Genomic DNA, 20445 nt, shown 5'->3' with positions numbered 1-20445 from the left:
CCTGATCTTTGATCTAATCTTCAGAGTTTGGCGTTTATCCTCTTGGAGGAGTCTCCAATCGTCTGAGGGTGCCTCCAACACTTCAACTCGAGGTGCCTCTAGCATTGAACTTTTATCCTCGTAGCTTGTCCGCTCTGGGGCTCCTCTAACCATCCGAGGTGCCTCTAGTCCCTTACTCAGGGCGCCTCCAATTAGTTGAGATGCTCGAGCATTTTTCATCCAAACTTCAATTTTGCTCTAAGCTCTTGCAAAACATGTTAGTGTAAAATACTTGCAAAACAGAGTTAGCACATATAATAATAAAATTATGAATCAAATCCGATCTTACCAAGACCAAGATTTAATCTTGATCTCAACTTAAATTTCTAAAATAGATTTAAGTTAAACCAGCGTCTACAGTCTCACTGGGACTCGCCCCCACTAGATCTCTTCTCTATTTGCTTACCTCCACTTACTATTTATAGACTTTCTCGACTCTATGATCTCTTAACTAACCAAGTCTTCCTATAAGATGCCCTATTTTAACTTTTGTCAGATCTTGCTGATTCAATTGGACTTCCTATCAAATATCATGTCCTCTCTAACCTATCTAGACTTCTTTCCAATTATCTAGTCTCCCTCACTTAACTGAACTTAAACTTGGTGTCTAGTCCTCTAAACTCATCAAGTCTTTTAGGTTGCACATTTGGTAAACATATTAGAATACATAAAATCTAATTTTAATCTTTTATCATGCATCAAAATCTGAATTTGATTATAATGTTGATTACATCAACAAGGATTGTCTGATCTCGACTTAAAAATCTCTGTTGGTTTCTTTAGTCGGATCAACATTTAAGGTTGTCCCAATTGGGATGCATCCTCATTATCTCCCGAAAGGAAAAATCTCTCTAGGATTTACCTTACTTAGCTGTCAAATATTTGACCTGACTGACCTATTTGGACTTCTACTTTTACTCAATGTTTAATCAATCAATCAGGACTTTCCTTGCTTGATGTCTTATATAACCCTATCAGGTGCTCTCCTAAATCAACTCATCCGATCTTCTACTTAGTTACTTAGTGTTGGATCCTTTTGATCCACTAAAACTCTTTATCTAATTTGTGGTCCTACTAATCTACTAGATATTTTCGATGCCTAATGTTTAGTCTACACCCATTAAGATATTTTATATTTAATGATTTACATATTTAACTCACATATTAAATACATAATAATTTTTTTATCATACATCAAAACACAAGCTGGTGCACCAATATTATTTACTTATTACTTCTTATACTCTGCACCAGGTATGTTTTTTTTAATTTTTTTTTAAAATTTACGGTTTAACATTTAGGATTTAGATTATAATATTTAAATTTTAAAAAATAAAAAAAAATTGCGTGCAGTACTTCGCTTCGTGACCGTTTGCAGATAAGATTGACACGCGTAGCTCGATCTGGTTATTATTTATTGTTATCTTTTTCGATCAATTCGTTCGATAACCTTTTATTTTTCTACTGCGCAAATTGTACGAACACAGCCAAACCCGTCCGCCGGAGAAACCACCGTTGCGCCTCCTCCGCCATGTACCGATCTTTGATCTCCGCTTTCTCCTCCAAATCCCGCTCAATCTCATCCTGCTGCGTTAAACCTTCCTCCATTTCTCGCCTCACTACCTCTCCTCTTCAAGCACCGATCGTCTCCTCAGCACTCCCAACCGCCCGCAGCCTTCTATCTGATGCCCTAGATCCCCCGACACCCGCTGGTTTGACGAGATCGATCATCCGCCATCGAGGATTTCTCGGGGACTGTCGCGTCATCGGAAGAAGTAGAGGCTACGCCAGCGGGTCTGGCGACCGGGAGATGATGGAGTACGATGTGGTCATTGTGGGGGCGGGGCCAGCTGGACTGTCTGCTGCCATACGGTTGAAGCAGATGTGCCTTGAGAGGAATGTTGATCTTTCCGTTTGCGTCTTGGAGAAGGGTCCTGAAGTCGGTGAGGTCCTAATCTGGTATTGTTTTTTCTTCTGTATTAGCAATCATCGGGACTTTCTTTTTTCATCTTTAGTTATTCACCTTTTTTTCGAGAATGCCTGAAAACTTACGTCTTGCTGTGCCATTTATTTTTCGTTTTTTGGTAAAATGTGACTTTGCTTATGGTAAGTGTTTCTCGTGACCTATAGATTTTTCTTGCAGGTGCTCATATTATATCAGGGAATGTGTTTGAGCCTCGTGCATTAGATGAACTAATCCCACAATGGAGGCATGAGGGTGTATGTTTACTCTCTATTCGTTCAGATTCCCATTTTAATTTTTTGAAATCATTCACATAGATAATTTTGTTTTCATTTTTTCTAATCATTGTGAGCTGAGGAGGAATACTATCAAAGGGGATCTTAACTTGTTGAACACCTAACGGGTTATGCTTTATTAGTTTCATTCTCCCAATGATGAACAAGGTCGATGAGAAATGCAATAATTAACAGTAAAAGGAATTTGACACATCTCCTAATATTGTGTTAACTTGTAAGGTCTTTGGCTAATTGCGTATTCTTAACAAATGTGAGGTAAGAATCTCTCTTTTAGGCTGTTGGTATTATAGGTTGTTGCATATAAGGATTCTTAAAGTTGATTCTGTCCATCCCAAAAGTCTAACACTTAGAAAAGTAACCGATATATATATGTACTCCCTACCTATATGTGGGTGGGTATATTTGACTAGCCCAAATTCATCACATAAATACATATGATAACATGGTTCTCGTACTGTGCCAAGCAGTACAGTTGAAACATATTGTTCCCACACCGAAACTCGATATTACTCTACAGATAATCTATCATATGTTGTTATGCTAATCATGTTAATGAGTATCATGACATATTGAAATTCGACTCCCCTTGGCATGCTATAAGATGTGTCAAGATGCATTTAAATAATGTTTGTTACTTTTTTGTAGCTTTGTTCATTTAATACATTGTAATTATACCCAAAATCTTGTTATGTATGGATGAGAGATTGTCGGTATCAACATCCATGATGGGTGCAGCTGGTTTGGGATGATCACCCATACCTTTTGTTATTCTTCTCAAGTATCATTTGGAAACTTCCCTTTCTAGGAATGACATGTTTTAAGGCTTTGGGTTCTTAAAAATTTAATCACTTTCAATGAGACTAACTTTATGTTCCTGTCATCTAGTGTACATTGGTTGTGAAAATCAAATTAATATCTATCCACATGAAAATTGTGTTACTGAACAGTCAACAAATCTTGATTACATATCTGTTGTTTTTCTTGCTGCTTAAATATGATATAACTTGATGTTTACATCTAGATTTTGTGTATGCCCTAGATACTCTCCAATTATTACCTATAGTAATGACGCATGGATTCTTCGTTTACATTGTTTTGCAGGTGGGGATATTTAGTATACTGTATAATTGCTTGATACATATTGCACAATATTAATCCTTGATAAAATAAGCAAGATCTAACTATGGTAACAGTTCCTGAATTAGAGATACAACACCAGTTTTCTAGCTGAGGTCGCTTCTAAGATCTGATCATCTATAATGGAATTGTCGAAAGACCTACTAGAGTGGTGCTTGATTTAAGCACTACATGGAATTTCAGGGCTTTAGGTCATTTTGAGTGAGATGAGGAACAACAAGGACCTACCTAAAAATTAAAGTTGCTGCTATTTTCACTGAGAACTACAAATACAATGCCAACTTGTATTTTTTTTTCTTTTACAGTATCTTTGTTGTTTTTGTGTAAATGTTCAACAGGCCCCGGTTGAGGTTCCTGTCTCCTCTGATAAGTTTTGGTTGCTTACGGAAAGTCACTCATTGGCACTTCCTTCTCCTTTTGATAACAAAGGAAATTATGTGATTAGGTGTGTAGCTTTTCATTTCTTACATCACCATAAAGAAGTTTTATGATTTGCTTGTATAATTTTTTAGATTTGAAGCTTCTCCATATTGCTATTATCTGCTGCATTTTGCTTTCTCTTCACCATATGAATTTGGCATATGTGCATCAACACCTTTCAGCAACATGTGAGAAAAAGCTATATTAAAGGCAGTGGCGGATCCGGACAAAATTTAAAGGGGTGCTCAAAGAAGGGACTAAAAAAATATTTCTTGCTATCAAATAAATATATCAAAAGATAAAAGTACTGAACTGAGAACGATAATCATACAGATATAAAAATATGTGCATACCAATAAAGTAGTTATTTCTTGACACTTGAACTACCGGTACCAAGTCTGGATGTACAAAGAAGAAGAGGCAACGGTGTCTTACGAGTGTTCATATGTTGAAAGTGTTGTAAAATTTGTTCATTTTCAATTGTGGCAAAAATATTCTTCTTCATTTATACTACCAAACTGTCATTCATCCACTCATCCCCCATCCTATTATGCAAATCAGTCTTGATAATTTTCATCGTAGAAAAAGTCCTTTCAACAGAAACGGTTGCAATTGGTAAAACCAGTGCTAACTCGTCCAAACGATATACCAATGAAAAAACCGTATTCTTGCAGTTCCAACCATATTTTTAGCCATACTTCCCAAATCTTCAATCATAGAAAATTCACCTCGTACATTTTGAATGTAAGTCTCAAGTTGGTCCTAAGTATTACATGATCAGTCAATGAAAAGTCCTCCGGATAAAGTTCAGCAAGGTGGAGTAGCTTACCAATGTCAAATTGAGAAAACGAGTCCTTTGGATCTAAGCAAGCAATGTAAGTAAGTACCTCCGTACTTGATTCTGAAAAATGATTATTCATCTCTTGAACCATCATATCAAGAACCTAATATTGCAACAATAAAAAAGTGAATAAAAAACACTATTAGAAAATTAAAATTCAATAAAATATTTAGAAATAATATTTCACAAAAAATTTCAACATGATAGTGATGAAAATTAGTAATCATTTGCCCATTATGTTTGCTACGACCACGAGTTCTCATATTTTCTTCCATATTTAGTACTAAGATCATATGGTTACGATAAAATTTGTTGACGACATCAAAAAAATTCTCCCATCCTTCCTCTCTCAATTTTTGTAATATAACTTTCATTGTCTTGATCAAACTGACAGCTAGTACAATGTTTTGATCCGTTTGTTGCAAGGCAAGCGACAATTCATTTGTGATTCCCAATAATGATTTCATCAAATACATCACAAACACAAATTCATAACTTTCCATCTTATCAATCAAACTAGTGGTGATATCACTATTATCATCATTAGTACCATCATCATACACATTTTCAAGCACTTGTAAAACAGAAGTCCACGTTGACATCAAACGGACAATAGTCATGTAATGTGAACCCCAACGAGTATCCCCTAGTCGTTTTAAATTGATTTCCTGATTTTTTTCCTTTACCACTAGCAATGCCTCCTTTCTCCAAACATTCTACAAGTTTGTTATGTTCAAGTTGTCTAAACTTGTCTTTTCTTTTATATGAAGCACCAGTAATATTCACAATCATAGTAACATATCGGAAGAAATCACTCACAATTCGATTGCTTTTAGCAATTGCAACAACAACTAGTTGAAGTTGGTGAGCAAAACAATAGACATACCTTGCAGATGAATTTTCCTTCAATATGAGAGCCTTCAGCCCATTATACTTACCTCGCATATTTGAAGCCCCGTTGTATCTTTGACCTCTCAATCTTGATAATGACAACTTTTATTTTGTAAACAATTCATCAATAGCCTTCAAAGAAATAGTAGAAGTGTGAGACACACGCACAATAGCAAGAAATCTTTCAATAACACATCCATGTTTGTTCACATATCTTAAAACAACTCCCATTTGCTCTTTGACTGAAATGTCTCGACACGACATTCATCAACCATAAGAGAATATATTGTCTTTTATATTATTAAGAATGACATTTGTGACTTCAGCAGCACAAGCCCATGTTAAATCCTTTTTAACTGTTGGAGATTTCATTTAATTGTTTCCAAGGGCATGCTCATTCATTGTCTTGGCAACCTCGTCATTTCTTTGGGTATACCACTCAATCAATTCAAGAAAGTAGGAACTCGATGATTCATCATGTCCACGGAAAGACAAACCTTGATTCAAAAGAAAGCGTGTAACATCCAAAGTTGCCATTAATCGAGTGCAATATGCAATCTCCATTCCACGCCCCTGTGCTTTTAGCAAATTGGACACACTTTGTCGTTGATTTTGAAAAGCCTCAAGTTGTGTTCTTGCATCGTGAGCACTAGCTAACACCACCAACATGCGTGTTAAATACTTCCATTGCTTTTCTCCAATTATTCATCTCTGAATTAGTAAATGCCTCATCTCCGACTCGACATCCTTTATGAGAATTTTTAAAGAGATAGCACCTAAAACAAAAAGCTGCATCTTTTGATATGCTGTACGCTAACCATGAAATTTTTTTAAACCAAGCAACTTGGAAACTTCTATGCTCTTTACCAAATTGTTTTTGGGGATAACTATGGCCAAATGGTTGCCAAGGTCCTCTAATCAAATATTCTCTTCGAATCTGATTTCTAATAGAAATATCAAATTCATTAATTGGTTTGTGTAGCCCTGGTCCCTAACAACATCATTTGGGTTGAATTCAACGTGAGAATGTTTTTTCTTACTATTTTCTTCCTTAGAACTCTTAGAAGACTTAACACTTCGTTTTAAAATGTTCTCCATTAGCACAGTAGCTTGGGGGCGGGCGACGGGGCAAGGTTGGGGGCTTCACCGCTTCTGTGTGGGCGGGCGGGCAGGCAAGCCATGCAGAGCAGATGAGGTGTGAATTATTAGGTTATTAATTTTGGAAATTGGGAGTACAACTTGAGAATTCGTTCACAAATCAACACCATCAGATGTGTTTTTATTTTTATTGTTTGGTTTCCTTCTTAAGTACAACGACACCAACGGTGCCTTATTTAAGACCAAAAAAAAAACAAAAAAATAGAAGAATTGTCTTCTTCTGCGACTCTAGAGTCTGCTTTGCTCGAGTTCGTCTTCCTCCTCGCCTCTTGGACTGCAGCATGTAGGCGGAGCGCTGGAAGCCTGGAACTAAGGCAGGGGGTGCGAACAGAGAGCAAGTGAGTCTTTCCGCACACCCCCGTGCCCCCTTGCCTCCGCCACTGATTAAAGGTGAGGAATATATTGAGATGGATGGGCAGATTTGTTAGCAGAGCTAAGGTAATAAAATGTTACTATCCTTTCTGGATATCTGGTTTCTCACCATCAAAAACTTTGATGACTGAAGCAAATCTAGCCTTATTTTAAGGGGCATTATTTGAACATATTCATCAATTAAGATGAATCTCCAATTTCTTTTATTTATCTTTTGTTCTTTAACAATGTTTTCTTTTTCTCACATTATTGTTGAGTTGTCAGAAACCAATAAACACTCATGTTTCTTCCTCATTATTATATATTGATGCACCTAACTCTCCTATAAGTTACATCTAGGATATAGATGCATCTTCATATGTGCTCTACACACTAATTATTGAGTAGCTTAATGGCTAGTATTTTGCTAGTGTGGCTTTAATAACTGAGTCTCATGCTATGTCTGGGTATACAGACAAAATCTTTGCATGATCCTTGGCGAATGAGTGGTGGTCATGAACCTCCGCAAATTCTGGATAGAGGATGGGCACATAGAATACAAATTCTTTACAGAACTAAAACACTTCATATTCATAAATTTGATTTTTTTAGTCTAGTTACTCATAGTAGTTAGGGACATGTGCTTGGGAGTTTTGGTCTTATCTCTAGTTATTTTCTCAAATGATTTAGTTTATTTTGTATTCTGAAGAGAACTCCTCCTTCACACTGTAGCTTGAGCCAGCTAGTCCGTTGGATGGCTTCAAAAGCTGAAGAGATCGGAGTTGAAATATATCCAGGTTTTGCTGCTAGTGAGGTAACATAACTGGTATCTCGAGTGTACAATATATTTAAAAGTATCTTTTTTCTGAGCTTTATAATTGGACAGATTTTATATGATGCAAATGACAGAGTGGTTGGGGTTGCGACTAATGATATGGGAGTTGCTAAAGATGGTTCAAAGAGGGAAACATTTCAACGTGGTGTTGAGCTGAAAGGCATGCATCTTTAACATCTGAAACATACCACATTACTCTATTCTTTATGTATCTAGCATGATCCTGGACACGATATCCAAATACTAAGCTTGTATTTATTTCATCTAGTCAGATTAAAATTATAGGATCACGATTGCGAGTAAAGGTGATGCACAACAAACTAATGAAAATAAGAGGAGAGAGGAGGAAGGTTTAGAAAACCAAGAGACTTTTATCGAATTAGCAAATTTTCAGACATATATTAAGCCACTTATATAAACTTTACAACAAAAACATAGTAGACTAATGACTGAGTCTAAAATTTTTGAATCAACTTTATTTCGCATCATTCTTCCGATTGGGAAAAACTCTATCCATTTAATAGGGTTCTCAATGGAGCAGAGCAGCTTGTGTGATGAATTCTTCGTCTCAATCATCACCTTGCCATACATATTTTGCAAGCGGATTTAGGGTGGGGTAATAAGATTTAAATAAAATATATGATAACATAAACAAAATATGTATTGTTCTTTAAATTTCAATGCAAGGTGGGCCAGGATACAGCATAAATATTAGCTCCCCCTCCTCCTCCACCAGCATGCACATTATAATATTTGTATCTTATTCCTGCCTCATTTGCATCTTGAGTTCTCCACCCCATTTATATTATGGGTGGGATGGTGGCTCCAATTAGGTTAGTTGATGAAAGTCATTCATGAAGATACCTATAGATTCTTATGTCTTACCCTTGCTAAGTTTCAAAGAATATATTAGGTATAAATTCTGTAGCTTGTCGTCAGTCCTAAGCAATAGCTATATGTTCTATCCCCTTCATTTGTAAACCAATCTAATATTGACCGGCAGATTGTATGTCAGTATGAGGGGTATTAGTCAACATCAGTAAAGAGGAACCATGGAGGGAAAGATGGAAATAAGAACAAGAAAAATAGTAGTAGTAGGAAAAATAAGAGGAAGGAAGAGTAGTTGATCCATTGTCATTTCCACATATTGAAGAGGAAGATTCTCTTTAAATCAAGGGTAAGGGAAGGTATGCTTGTGTCAAAATTGTTGTAGTGCAATTGTGTCAAAATTGTTGTAGTGCAATTGTGTCAATCTTTTACCCGTTATAGTTGGCCGTTGGAAAAAGAAGTTTTGACCATGTTGACCAAAGTGACATGACATTAAAACCCCCTAATTTACATGGTGCAATTTTTTCCATATTAAAATAGATATCTCATTTGAACAAGTCATAACAGTTGGTATCTAACCATTCTGATCCTAAACATGGAGAGTGATTTGGAGAGGGTCTATGTTGTTATGGTGGTGCTATTATTGAGCCTTGTATGCTCTAGGCTATGGGTAGGACTTCCATTCTTGACGAGGATATCTATCCTTGTGTGAGGAATTTTAGGTACCCTAGTTTAGCCCCTCATGATGACTTATGGATTAACAAAAAGGCTCATAAATTTAGAGGAACTATAATTTACTTGGGCTTGAGCAATGGTCTAATGATTGTGCTAAACCATTGAAAGATTAGTCCTCTATTTGGGTTGCCTTAATAATTACTGTTGGAGTGAACATAATACTAGACATGGTGAGCTATTAAAAAATGGCAGCATGTGTGATGGGGAGCTACACCTGGACCTCACATGTTGGCAATTATGATTCTTTTGGGCTATAAGTTGGAATTTTGGTTTTGATGAGAACAGCAAGGCTTAATTGGACAGAGGTTTAAACTTTATCTCACAACCAGAATCTAGGGCAAATATAGAGGTTGCCTTTAATCAATGAGCATCTATTAACTTGGGTTTGAGTATTTTTGGTGAGTTGTTTGGCATAAAAATTAATAAAATAGTTCCCTCATTTTAACAAGGGTGGCATGACAGAAGGTGTCAAACTGAATATGTGCATTTCAGAAGCTTTAACCATGTCAACCCTGGGCTTGGAATCAAGGTAGGCAAGCAATGGAAATAGTGAAACATGGTGGATGGAATATGTATGCATCTTCTTATATCAACCCCTTCTTATTTCTCCTTATCTACTATTTGTATGAAATATACACAAATTACCTTTGCCAACTAGCTCGGCTTTGAGGACAATCTGGCATCTTGCTACCATTTCCATTCAGAAAAATGAAACTGCTTCAAAATCCGGTTTTTTAAAACCTTGTTAGGAAAATCACTAACAGTCCTATTTTTCTTTATGCTAGTTTATATGTAGCTTGTCTTTCAGTAATGTTTTTTTACATATTATCTTTTATGAAAAAATGTGGTCCAAATTCCGTGCTTATACAAATTTGTATTATCTTTTGGGCTCTAACTTGCATTCATGAAAAATAGAAGGTCATGATTTGAGGAATTCTTTTTCAACGTATGAATCTTTTTTTCCTTTTATGACATAGCAAGTTTTGATTTTGAAAATTACAAAATGTTTGAAATATGTTGCAGGACGTGTTACACTTCTTGCAGAAGGATGTCGAGGATCACTATCAGAGGTTTGCAGAACTTGTATTCTTTGCCACTATCGCTATTGTGCCATCCCTTTTGTTAGTTTTTAAGATTGTAATTCTCATCTTTACATGTCAAAATTTTCTTGTTAGAAAATTATAAAGGGTCACCATCTGCGGGAAAAAGGACAAGGACAACATCAAACATATGCCTTAGGAATTAAGGAGGTAATTGATATTCTCTACTTGCTTTCTTTAATAATAATTTAGATATATTAATGCCATAGTCTAGTCTTGTATTTTTTTTCCTTGTCACGAGCAGGGATGTTGTTTGCATATGTAGGTCTTTTGGCACTTCACTAGTACTATTTTTGAGATACAAATATCTGGCAAGCATTGCTGCAGATTTTCAATTCGGCTAAATGCACAAACATGAACTGATTTGCTTTTTCCAAATCAATTGCAGCTTCTGATTTCAATTACCTTATGGCAATATCCCTAGCATATTCCTTGTGTTACTCCTAATAGGAAATACCCCTAGCATAATAGAATCTGTATTTCCTTGTTGCTTTTGAGTGATTTGGAAATCCATCTTCTCTTCAATTTTGTATTCCCAGTTCCAAATTATGAAGCCAACTCAATCTGGCTCTCAAAGTTTTTGATAATTCAACAGCAACGCCAAACATCTCTTAGCACAACCATATAAAAATCTACGTGACATTTAAACTCCAAATGATAAAAAGCTTCCTTTTGGCCTTTCCATTTTGAATGTGAAATGCTGTTTTATTATTCATATTAGTTGGAGAATACTTTACTAATATTTTTCAGAAAAGAGAACTATTACAGAATTAGAATCTTGATATAATAACTTATAACTACTTAATATGGGACCTCTCCATTTCCATTGCTCACTTCTTATCCAATTGTGCTATCTTCTTTAATATGATGAATAATAGATTCAAGTCATCTCAAAAACTCACCTATAAGGAATTTCATTTGTTTCCTTGATTATTTTCTTATTGTTGAGCCTACACGTCATATGATAATTTAGTTATATTTTGAACCTATAGTTCTAAAAAATTTCTGCATGGTCAGAGTATCTTTTTCTGCACGATCAAAGTCTCGAGTTTAATCCATTTATATTATCAACATTGGCAAAATAAAATTTGTAAATAATTTACTTTGAGGTTTAGTTTGGATATGTTTGTTGAATTCATGTGGTATTAACATAAAAAAGATGGATTTTAGAGTTGAAATTGGTTGTTATTAGTAACTGTCCTTATAATTTGAAACTTGAATCTTCTTCCAGTAATCCCTATATGATTGTTTTGTGAGTAATTGGTTTGTCATTTTGTTGGAGAACGAGATAATTATTATCAAAATGTTAAAGGAATCTAAATCTTGTTTTTACAAGTGCACATAAGAGTTGCTTTCAGATGTTTTGAACAAAGATTTCTGACCGCATCCTTATTCAAGGTCTTTCTGTTCAATGTTTCATGTGTCAAATATTTAAGTTCTTGACGAGAAGGCATGCATATTCAGGTATGGGAAGTTGAAGAAGAGAAACATAACCCAGGAGCTGTGCTTCACACTATTGGATGGCCACTGGATATGAAGACATATGGAGGTTCTTTTCTGTACCATATGAGCAATAGGCAGGTGAATTAGTATTTCTTTTTCTTTCCATTAAATGACATGATGAGCAGAATAGAGGGTGATATTCTATAGGTTAAAGCAAGTTTAAAATATCGTTTTATGGTATATCACAAACTAATAATGTGGTGTTAGGAGAATGATATTTGTGCATATTAGAATGCCAACAAATGCACCTAGTTTTATTTTGTTATTTTTTTAATCTCCAACTAAAAAATTCTCAAGTCACTGTGATTGCCTGGCCATCTTGTGTGCTGAGATGTACAACTTTCCCAAGATTTAAGAGCCTTGGTGTGTCAGTTTCAGGTTTCTATGTATTAGTAGTTAACCTAGAGAAACCTAACTTTTCAAAAAAAAAAAAAAACAAAAAAAAAGAGGGAATCATACACCAATGGACTAATTTTGCGGTTAGTGTAACTATACACAATTTTCACTCCGTTATTTTCCTTCTCAAGTTGCATCTGCTTCTTTAAGCTAACTGCTACTACTGTTTAATATTTGAAAACAATCCTTGTCACTGGGATATTTATTTGCAGTTAGCATAGCAATGCATTTAATTCTTTCTGTTAAGATTTCATTTTGTTGCTTATTACTTTTAATGTGTATTGTGATTTTTAGGATACTGAGTCCATTGTTTACATGTTTATATGCAGATTGCAATTGGACTAGTTATTGCCTTGAACTATCAGAATCCATATTTGAGTCCGTATGATGAATTCCAGGTAATTTTACCTGGGATACATGGTCTCTATGATATCCCTCAAAATATGGTGTTTGTAATCTTGTAGTTGGAGCATTAATCGGAGACTGTGTGCTTATTGATTGTTTGCATTTTAAAATCAGTTTTAGCTCTTACATAGTCAAAGTCAAAAGAAGACAACCTAATCAGTATGTTTAATTTTCTAATCCTAATAAATTGTTGCAGCGCTAACCCTATCAATGCTACCCTATCGTATCTTGGCACCTGTTATATGGTGTGAACTTCAGTTCATTAGTCTTCTTTATCTCTTTACAGTGTTGGCACATAATCCATATTAGTTTGATACTATCTGGATTTTGATGGTATGTGCTTAAATCTAAAGTGTTATCCGTGTATTGATTCTAAAATCTGTCTTCCTCTTATAGAGTGCCACATCTATGAACATAAACACACATCTAAAATTGTTTGTTCAGGTTGGGAGATTTAAAATTTGATGCTGAATTGCTAGAAAGATTGCTAATATCAATCAACAATTTTCATCTAAGAAATACTTTTCATTTAATTATCTTCAAAAGTAGTTGGAAACAATAACTGATTCCTTCTAAACAAATTTTGTTCTGTATTATTCTTTGGCTAATTTGGTAGTCTTTCTACTCAGTTTATTTCTTCCATGCATTTTGATCGACCAAATTAAGCATTTGATTGACTATTCTGTTTCCTGTGTCTCATGCTAAATTTTAGAGATTCAAGCATCATCCTGCAATAAAACCTCTCCTGTCAGGTGGAACAGTTCTTGAATATGGTGCTCGCACACTAAATGAAGGTGGTTTTCAGGTAGGCATGGGGACTTGAGTATTTCATAAAAGCTGATATGGTCCAGACTTTAGGACTCAAAATAGTACTGGAAACAGTTTGAGCTTGGTGCTATGGACTGGAATTGTTCTGTTGTCCATATGCATGCTGATCAGCAAGAGTTGATATCAAGAAAAAATTATAAATGATTAGGAACAGACAAAAATAAGTTATATCTATCAAGACATTAGTTCTTTTCTGGCTTGTATGTACAAGCCATATGATTGTGATCTAGGACCATGATATATAACACCTTATGTACTCATCTATACATAAGTATTCCATTTTTAATGTAGAGATACTGACATGGCTATCTTACATCTATTTTCAGTCTATACCGTATCCAGTTTTTCCTGGAGGAGCAATTATTGGATGTTCTGCAGGCTTTTTAGATGTGCCGAAGATAAAGGGCACACATACTGCCATGAAATCAGGTCTTGGATATTTTACTCCATTCTTTCTGAAAGCCTGAGTTGATTCATCACTCCTTTCTATGGCATGCATTATATTTATCTGTTTCGAGTTCTTTACTAGCATAATTGAACAGACCACCTATTTACCTCTTCTCTATTCAAAGTAGAATTTTGCTTATTACACATTATAAATATGCATGAGAATTTTACAACCATTGTCATCCACATGCGGACATCAAGAGCATAAAATGGATAAAGTCTTTATTTTAAGTGAATCATTTAGAAAGGCTTACCAAGTGCAAAAATAAGTCATCAGGACATTATTGCAGAAGATAAACTAAAAAAACATACCAGAGGCCTCTCAGACAAACTTGCTCTTCTTTGCAGTGAGCTCACTAAGTCATCAGGACATTGTCATCCACTCACTAGGATCTGGGGGAAAAAATTATTTATGCAACTAGGGTCGAGTTCGTTTCTTTGAGTCAAGGTCAAAGCAATTATATATCAAATGCTAGAGATCAAGTAAAATTATAAGCAAATAAGAGTAAATTTGATGGAATATAATAATGCATTATACAAAACATTACAAGGAAGCGTGAGAGCATAATTCACATAGAAACTTCTGTACTCCCTTGGAAAAGTGGACATACATGTCAAAGTGTGTCATGAGTTCACACAGTGAACTCTATTTTTGTCAATAAATAACCACCATAAAACACAATCTACTAGTATTGATTCCCTATATCAGGGGGCAAAAATTGAGCGTTTGGGTATGTCGTAATAAGAAAGCAATAACAAGTGTCATAAATAAGATGATATACAAATGAGGAACAAATTACTAAACGTGATGCATTGTTGGTTCTTTAGAAAATCATATTCATAGGATATAAAATCATATATCCATCTAGCACAATCTAAACTAATTATTAATAATTAGATCTATAACGTGTCAGAAAATCATAGAACATTTATAAATTAAGTAGTGAATGGAAGAATTGTATTACACTTGAGGTCTTCAAGAATGAAAAAAGAACACTAAATGAAATTTTGGTAGGTTGTGATTGGATATAATAACTTCATAATGATCATTTTCCTTACACTACATATATTGATTGATTATTCATTTTCAATTAGAGTAACTTCTAAGTTTAGAGGACAACTTAACTTGCAACTCACTACATATATTAATTAATTATCTAATTGTGCTTAGACTAACTGCAATGTTTAGAAAACAACTTAACTTGCAATTCTATGACATTTTATATAATAGATGAGACCGTTATTGGATTAATCAATCCATTTGCAAAATTATTAATACCACAAATTCATTGAACCTTTTGATAAATTATGCAGTACAATGAGTCGTATGTAATAAAAACTAGTTAAATAAAAAATTATCCAATAATGGGCTTGAAATTAGTAAGATTATAATAGGGATTTTACATAAATAATCCATTACTATTTATATTCTGGAAAATTGATTTAGTAGCGCTTTTGGTTTCCCACATTGACATTTTGCAATGCATCATACATTTCATTAATATTCATAATAGTAATGCAACATTGTCATGATCAATTATAAGCAAAGATTTCACAAAATTAATGCCAACGATATGTAAAAGCTGATAGAAGAATAAAGGAGATTAAATAACGCACCACCAAAAAGAAGGGTGAAGAACCTGCTTGAAATTTGAAATTTGAACTCAACTATTTGCGCAATATATTTAAGCTCCAAAATTTTAATTTTAAATTCGAAATTTATAGAAATATTAGTAAACATAAAACTCCAGCATTTGAATTTTAGATATAAAATTCGGAACTAAATAAAAAGGAAAATATTTCGTGCATTGGATTTCAAAATTTGAAATAGAGATCCTTGGATGCCCGAGCATCAAATTGTTTTTTTTCAAAATAGTTTAACTTGATGAACTTTGTTCTTTCTAGGTATGCTGGCAGGAGAGGCAGCTTTTAAGGTGCTTATTGAAGGAGCAAAAATGGAAATGTACTGGGACAATCTGAAAAAATCTTGGGTGTGGGATGATCTAAAAAGGGCCAGAAATTATAGACCAGTTAGTCATGAATCCATTATCTTGTCATAGCATATTGCCAGACAAAGTCCACAGGATCAACACCATAAGCACATTAGTGAATCTTTTTTCATTTTGGCATATATGTTTTCCTATTTCATTCTTATGAAGAACATTTTCATTCTCTTGCAGGCATTTAATTATGGCCTTATTTCTGGCTTGGCCTTCTCAGCATTAGAGCGGTAGATTGACTTACATGTCAATGTTATGATTTCTGCATTTTCAACATCAATTTGCCAAGTTATCAGGGTCTTATTTCATTGCAGTTATATATTTAGGGGAAGATTGCCTTTGACACTGAAGCATGGAAAACCAGATCATAAAGCTACGCATGTGAGGACCAGTTGCTTCTGATTGTTAGAATATAAAATTCTATTACATATTGATGATGGGAAATTTGAAAATGAATTATTAATTTCACCTGGAGATTTGGAATTTTCCACAGATCTCCAGTATGCACACTCCAATCCAGTATCCCAAACCTGATGGACAAATTTCTTTTGATGTGCCAACTTCCCTGTACAGGTATGTTGAATGTCAAACTATATATCTGCAATGCTTCCTTTCAATGTTAAAATATTTTTATTAGTAGGCCATGCACTGCAGAACTGTAAGATCAATGAATTCTTCTATTTTTATGGTGCCCTTCAAGCTACGGAGAATTGCTTTCTGTGGCTCTCATCGCATGATATCTCCATCCATAGAAAGTCTTGAGTTCCTTATAGGAGATTAATAAGAATAGATTTAGCAACTTGCAAGGAAAACCAGAAAGAACAATTTAAATGTAAATTCCTTCATCAAGGACAGAATTTGATTATGGGTTTAGTTTTGTTTAATATGAATTTGAATTAAGCATTTCCACACTTTGCAAGCTCGCTGACTGTTTGCTTATGCCTTTATTTGGATGACACTTGCCTGTCATATAACCTTTAATTGCCATTCTATTAATGGTTATTGCACTGATTGTCTTTATCTTCACATTTGTCAAAGTTCAGTCCACTAGTACATAATTTAGATCAATTATGAGTGTTTTAGTTTTACGTAATTATAACTACACTGATTGGAGAATAAGAACTCCCCCTTTTGTTTTAAGTAGTTAATCTTAGTTTTTAATCATAGAGAACTGGTGCTTACTTTGACAACCAGATCCTTTGATAGAATTTTACTAGAACAGTAGCATCTGTTATCTTTTTCTCCTACACTATTGCTCTATACTTGAATAATTTGATTTGATCTATGCTACTGCAGAAGTAGCACAAATCATGAACATAACCAGCCTGCTCATCTACATTTGAAGGATCCAACATTACCTGAATCAGTAAATCTTCCACTATATGGTGGACCGGAATCAAGATATTGCCCAGCCCGTGTATATGAGTAAGTCAATTCTATGGTCATATTGTGGCAGAAAAGACTCAAACACATTTGTGATTAATCTTGTTTATTGTTGTGTTTGTGAAGGTATGCTCCAGATGAGAATCAAGTCATGAAGCTTCAAATCAATGCACAAAATTGCCTTCATTGTAAGGTACTAAATTCTCGCTCAGATCTCCCTTCTTTGTTACTCTAGTAAAAGGGTAAGGTACCTACATAACTGATTTTAATAATGAAGTTGTTCTATTGTCATGGATTGTCTTGGCCATACAGAGTAAGTGATGATACATTTATACAAGGTCCTTGATACCACAAATAAACTTTTTTTTTTATCGTAATTATTGTGGCTAGCAGGCTAGGTGACAAGGCTTTCCTGGTTAAATGCACCTCCTAATCATACTACAGGAACATTACTAATCTAATGAACAGGTTTTATCTTTCTTAGCTTGATGGTTGAATGATTTCATGCTATTAGATGTTTAGCATTAGCCTTGGAATTTCAACATTTTAAGGATGTCTTTGGAACCAAATTATCGCATTTCTTTATAGAAATGTTTACTAGTTCCTCGACAGTTGCCATTGAGTGGGTGTTTTAGGTGAAAAATTAACTGCAGTATTACTTGTTTTAGAAATCCTTGGTTACTATGGTGCTTTTAATGAAATATCTGAATTGCTCTCACGGTAATGTTGTTTTTGTTAATCATGTCGTAGGCCTGTGACATTAAAGATCCGAGGCAAAACATTGAGTGGACGGTACCTGAAGGTGGCGGTGGACCTGGATACACAGTTATGTGATATCATCCCACACAAAAGAGGCCACAACTCGCAGTCGAATGCAACGATCAGCAATATGATTGATGGGTTGCCTCTTCCTGGACACATTCTGTCATACTAGTTTTCTCTCTCAAATGGGAAGTACTTGCTCGTGGTCTGTAGATTCTTGTCATCTAGGAATACAGGAAAACGATAAATTATTGCAATAGGAATAAAGGAGGTGAAGTTTCTGCTGTTCATAAGAGGACAAAGTTGGTTCAGTGGGGAAATGTGATCATCCTCTGTTTCCCTATTACCCTCTTTTTCTATTTCTGGAACTCATTATTGTTCCGGTAAGCAACCTTATTCCAAACAATCAATTCTAAGCAAATCTGTAGGCCTATTTTACAACACAGTGATTGATTAGCAAGATTGTTTAATTAGTGTGAACTTGAATGTTAACCTTGCTACCATCCTTTAGAACCATCCGTGTTGGTGTTGGTGGGCGCATGACATCTTTAGTATAATGGTCGATTTTTAGCAATTGACGATATGGTATTTACTCGCATAATGGTCGAGTTTTAGCAATTGATGATCTGAGATTTATTTTATCATGTGTTTAATGTTTGTGTACCTGTATATATATCTCTCTATATCCGTGGGTTGATAGGGGATATAGCGGATTTATTTTTATTCTTTTATTGTTTATTTTAAAACCATCAGTGCTAAGAGGCATATAAGGAATCATAGTCAAGAGCTAATGGTGTGAATATATTTTTAAAGCACTATGAATATAATAGTGCTCTCATTGTTATTATTATTATTTTTATCAGAAGTGTATGTGTTGATGGTCAATTATTTATAGAACTTTTAAATTCCTGTTTATGATCAAATTCGAAGATTTTTTTTAAAAGAAGAAATAAATGGGAATTAATTCCTTACCATCAAAGATTGTGACAAATCTGAAGATTCCTGTATACGCAAATGGCAGTGCATTAACTGCATCCGTTTCTAGGGTTCCCCTCTCCATCCCTCCCCTCCATCCTCGATCCACCGTCCAGTAATATCCCAACGGCGGATCTAAAGCTATTAGTTCCACTAATATAACAACACCTCACTCACGCCCAAAATTGCACCAGTCTTCTATTTTCTTCTTCTCCACATCGCTCCGTTCTATCTCATCCAAGTGCAAAACGATCATATTTCATGGACGACGCAATACGAGGAGAAGAAGAAGAAAGCAAAGTGGGAGCTTTTTCTTTAATTTGAGGCGAATGTTGTCTGGCTCGAGGTTTCACCAATTCTCCACGATAAGTCTCATCACTTTGATATTTATATCTGCAAACGAAGAATTGAAGAGACCTCGGACCAGGCTTCATTCCCCCCAATCACAGCTTCCATCACCACCATTTCTCTTCCTTCAATACATAAATTATATCTATATGATATATATGTGTGTGTTTTCCTTCTTACGATTTCTCTCTTTTTGGATTAAAGTGTTGAGAGAAATTGATTTCTCCCGGTATTCTGCAATATTAATTCCTCGATCTAGAAATGTTCTTTGCCATCTTTAATTGTCTCTGAAATCTAACTGCATTAATATTACCGCATGATACTTTACTGATACAGGATTGATTAGCTACTGTATGTATTGTATTGTTTCATTGACAGCTACGTACAACTACATTGGCAATCTTTTATTTTGCTCTTCAACTATTTGTTTCTCAGAATTTAGATGATCTTAATTATGTCTGCAACTTGTCTGGGACGCATGTAGTTACTTGGAGTTATAGCAGCTTGTACGTAACTCAGTAAGGGCAAGCATGCATGACGTCGTCGATGAGACCGAGCCGGTTGCCGACACGGCGGCCGTCATGGACGCAGGAGTTGAGAATAATCCGTACGGGAGCTGGAGGTCCTGGCCATGATGAACGTCATCTCCGGCGATAATTCGTGGAACTGCTCCAGCCGTCTCTAAACGATAGGGTTTCATTGAATAGAAGCGGAAGTGAAGGAATTCTCCCCCCTGCACTGTTTACTTGGGAGGATGGATTTAAAAATTAAGAAAAGTTGTTCGGAAAGAAAATTTTCTACTGT

At 35.1% G+C, this 20445-nt stretch overlaps 1 protein-coding gene across 4 annotated transcripts; it reads left to right on the top strand.

The window, feature by feature from the left end:
- Nucleotides 1–1475: 1475 nt before the first annotated feature.
- On the top strand, nt 1476–18936 carry LOC121992888 (electron transfer flavoprotein-ubiquinone oxidoreductase, mitochondrial-like). 4 transcript variants are annotated; one of them, XR_006115016.1, is made up of 18 exons: nt 1476–1982; nt 2183–2259; nt 3774–3880; nt 7829–7910; nt 7983–8091; nt 10518–10564; nt 10670–10744; nt 12059–12175; nt 12823–12891; nt 13611–13703; nt 14053–14155; nt 16079–16203; nt 16354–16403; nt 16488–16554; nt 16667–16746; nt 17519–17598; nt 17683–17749; nt 18307–18393. XR_006115016.1 is itself a non-coding variant. In XM_042547507.1 (18 exons), exons 1-18 carry the CDS (start codon nt 1571–1573, stop codon nt 18388–18390), a joined length of 1893 nt encoding a protein of 630 aa, XP_042403441.1. In that variant the 5' UTR covers nt 1477–1570; the 3' UTR covers nt 18391–18936. The 4 variants fall into 4 exon arrangements, 3 of the variants coding, with proteins under 3 accessions (XP_042403441.1, XP_042403442.1, XP_042403443.1); XM_042547507.1 differs by having other exon boundaries at nt 1477–1982; nt 17470–17598; nt 18307–18936; XM_042547508.1 differs by having other exon boundaries at nt 1858–1998; nt 17470–17598; nt 18307–18936.
- The last annotated feature ends 1509 nt before the right edge of the window (nt 18937–20445 follow it).

This window comes from Zingiber officinale, chromosome 6B (assembly GCF_018446385.1).
Source record: "Zingiber officinale cultivar Zhangliang chromosome 6B, Zo_v1.1, whole genome shotgun sequence".
Taxonomy (NCBI): Eukaryota; Viridiplantae; Streptophyta; class Magnoliopsida; order Zingiberales; family Zingiberaceae; genus Zingiber; species Zingiber officinale.
This window is presented reverse-complemented; position numbering and strand designations above follow the sequence as displayed.